At 49.3% G+C, this 3,680-nt stretch overlaps 1 protein-coding gene across 1 annotated transcript in view; it reads left to right on the forward strand.

The window, feature by feature from the left end:
• DECR1 (2,4-dienoyl-CoA reductase 1) overlaps positions 1-3,680 on the forward strand; it is a 35,342-nt gene that overhangs the window by 23,498 nt on the left and 8,164 nt on the right. The window contains exon 6 of the mRNA XM_025200244.1: positions 1,823-1,922. Within this exon, the coding sequence (XP_025056029.1) occupies positions 1,823-1,922 (100 nt within the window). The remainder of the gene's footprint in view (positions 1-1,822; positions 1,923-3,680) is intronic.

Here is a 3,680-nt window from a genome sequence, read left to right on the forward strand (position 1 = left end):
TCCTGGCACTGCAGCCAGGAATGACGGGGTGCCAGAGCAACCGGCCAGCCAGTGAAAGCCAGAGGCAGAAAAGCAGGGAAATGGCTGCAGCAGGCAGGGGTCACGGGGGAGCAAGTGGGCACACGGAGCCCAGCGACAGCTGGGCAGGAGCGCAGGACCCATGCCGGTGAAACAGAGTCAGTGCCAGCAGGGCCCAGACTGGGCTGGCAGGAGCATGGGGCATGGAACAGCAGGGCCTCTATGGAGCTGGGCTAGGCTGCATCAACAAGGAGAGTGGGGAGCTGGCTCAGTTCCATAGAGCCCATGCCAGCCTGCGCTTCTGCTGCCCCACCCTGGGCCCCTACCAGTGCTGGCCCTGGCACGGGCCCCACATGCCCACCCAACTGTTGCTGCACTCCTCACACTCACTCGCTGCCACTCCCCCTGCATTCCACAGCCATTTCCCCACCTGCTTGCTGGCTGCTCCAGGACCGCTTGGTTCCCGGCTGCAATGCCTGGACTGCAGGAAGACCCTGAGAACTGGGGCAATCACCTGCAGTCCTCCCCTGCCTCCCCTACCTCCTCTTCTTACCCAAATTTCCCTCCAGTGTAGGAAGTCAGGAACAGCCCCAGGATCCAAGGCCAGAAGCCTCTGCTAGGCAGAGACTACTGGCTAGGGGTGGGGGGAGACTGGGGGTGGGGCGGGGCTGGGCTGGGCTGGCCTTGCTGCTGCATCTGCTTAGTCCTGATGGTGGCTCCCCCTGGGTCCTACTGCCACTGGCTCCTGTCTTGACAGGCAGCCAGGGGCAGATAAATATTAATTTTCTAAATTTTTAGGAGCCCTACGGGCCAGATAAAGTAGCCTAGCAGACTGGATCCAGCCTGCAGGCCGTATTTTGCCCACCCCTGAAATAGTAACTGTCATTCATCATAGGTTCCAGCTTTTTTTGTGTGAACTAATCTTTCCCAAACTGAGATCCATATTCAGTCTTTCAACAGTAAAGTATGAGTGTAGTGGCTCTTAGTGGTTTAGTTTGGCTCCCCAGTTTGATTTTGAAAGCTTTCTGAGTTTGTTGTTCTGGGCACCAACTTAAAGCTTTTGTATAAAAACACTTTTCAATGGCAATGGTAGCAAGATCCAGCACAATTGTTAAAATTAACTTTGTCATAAATTCTGCTTCAGAATGAACTAATTTAACCTCCTAAGCAAAAAAATCCCTGTGCCTTGAGGCTCAGCTTCAGCCTGCCTCAAGCCTCACATTGTATTGTATGATAACTTAAAACTTTATTCAAGTTAATTCTTCATGTTGAATTGTATGTCTTTCCTTTTTGTTTAGAAAATGTGAAATAATGATGTGGATTGGGCGAAGATAATTGCTTACAGTTCCAAGGGCTGGGTAGCTGCTAGGTGGAAATACCCTATGGGTAGTACTCTAGCTCTTTGACCTAAAACACATTTACCTGTGTACCTTCAATACTGGTGGGAGCCAATGGGTATAAGGACTTACTTGGATAGTTTAAATAGAGATTGGTGGCTAATATAATATCAACAAAAACTTTCATGTGTACTGAAAGTCATATAAGGAGTGAGGGAACACAGTAAAAACAACAAGGGAAGCCAAACTCATAGCTAAAAGTTAGTTAAACCCTAACCTGGGAAGAGTGGAGCAGCAAATGCCAGTAACAGTAGTTCATTCATTCATTCATTCAATTGATTTATATGGTATCCTTCCCAAAAGGCTCAGGGAGGCTTACACTAATAGTTATCAACTTTTGTTGTACAACTTTAAATTGTAGTTTGTCCTGAGTGTGATTAAGAATGTTTATCTTTTGCGATTTGCAGGGGCAGCATTCCTGGCTATTACAACCATCTATGCAGAGAGTGGATCAGGATTTGTGACGCCTAGTGCCACAGCCAAAGCTGGGGTAGAAGCAATGTGCAAGTAAGTAAACGCACATCATTGTTCTGTCTTCAGATCTCTCAAGTGAGTCTTACTGGTTCTTTGCCTGGCCTGGCAAAAGTATGATATTATAGGAAAGTAGGGCTGGGAAGGACATCACAAGGTCATCTAGTCCAGTACCCTTTTCAAGGCAGAATCATCCCTGACTGAATCATTTCACCCAAGTGTCTGTCCAACCTGCCCTTGAAAATTTCCAGGGATGGAGATTCCATAGCTTCTCTAGGTAGCCACATCCCATCCTTGACTGCCCTCATATTCATACGGTTCTTCTTAATATCCAACCTAAATTTCCCCTGCTGAAGCTTCAGGCTATTGTTCCTAGTCCTGTTCCCTAAAGCCACAGAGAAAAGGATATCCTGCCCTTGAGGTATTGCTGTCAAATCCCACCTCAGTCTTTTATTCTCCAGACTAACCCTAGTTCTTTCAGCCTTTCCTCGTAAGTCATACTTCCTAGGCCTCTAATAATTTTTATTACTCTCTGCTGGGCTCTTTCTAGTTTATTCATATTGTCCTTGGAGTGTGTGGCCCCAAACTGGACAGAGTACTTCAGGTACTCACCATGTTGAATTCATTTTCTTGTTTTGCAAGAATCACTTATGTTAATATAACCTAATAGACTGTTGGCTTTTTTTTTTTTTGCACCAAGAGCTCAAAGCCAAGAACTGTTTATGGTCCACTGTAACTCCCGGGTCCTTTCTTGGAGTACTACAACTTAGCCAATCATTCATCAGTCTGTATTTGTGTAAGAAATTATTCTGTCCCAAACGCAGGACTTTGCACTTGTCTTTGTTGACAAGTGTTTAATCTGATTGATTGCACACCATTTTCCTGGCATGGTCCATAAATTTGCTAAACATGCACTCTATTGAAGCATGCTCATAAATGAAAATGTTGAACAATACTGGACCTAGGACAGACCCCTGGGGATCCCCACTCAATACCTCCTCCCAGCTAGACGATGAGCCATTGATGACTACTTGTGAGCATAATGACTTTTCCTGACCCCCACGAGTTCTTAAAGAGGACAGCCAGTAGCTCTGAAATTACCTTAACCAATTACTTCAGTACTCTAAAGTCCATTCCATAAGAGCAGGGGTAGGCAATGTTCTTTGGCCGGAGTGCTGAAAACCCCCACGGTGCCTACCTTGGAAGGTGCCGGAGTGCCAGCATACCAGAAAAACAAAATGAGGGCAGGGGATACATGGCAGGATCCCCTGCCCCCCAGCCCATGCTCTGTGAGCAGCTGCTCTGTCAGCAGCTACCCAGAACCTGGGCCAGCTGCAAACATCTGCTGCCTCTCTGCCCTGGCCCTGGGCTCTGGGGAGGTAGCACATACTAGCAGTGCTCCCTGCTGTGCTGCCTTTGCTGCTTCTGTAAAGCAGCACTGGAACCCGACATGGCAGGGCACAGCAGGGGAGCAGAAAGCTGCCTGCTCCCCACTGCTCTGCCACACTTCCCCTGTGTGCGTGGGAGCAGCGTGGGCAGAAGCACAGGGTCCTGCCCCTCGCTGGTGCCCCCGCCTGCAGGGGAAGTGTGGCAGGGCAGCAGGGAGCTGGGAGCAGGTAGGTTTCTGCATCCCCTGCTGCACCAGGTTCCAACGCTGCTTTGCAGAAGTGGTGAGGGCGGCACAGCAGGGACCATTACCAGTATGTGCTGCATCCCCAGAGCCTGGGGCTGGGGCTGGGAGGCAGCTGGGTTTGGGGCTGGGACAGGGAGGCAGCAGATGTTTGCAGCTGGCCC

This window comes from Alligator sinensis, unplaced genomic scaffold (genome assembly GCF_000455745.1).
Source record: "Alligator sinensis unplaced genomic scaffold, ASM45574v1 scaffold717_1, whole genome shotgun sequence".
Taxonomy (NCBI): domain Eukaryota; kingdom Metazoa; phylum Chordata; order Crocodylia; family Alligatoridae; genus Alligator; species Alligator sinensis.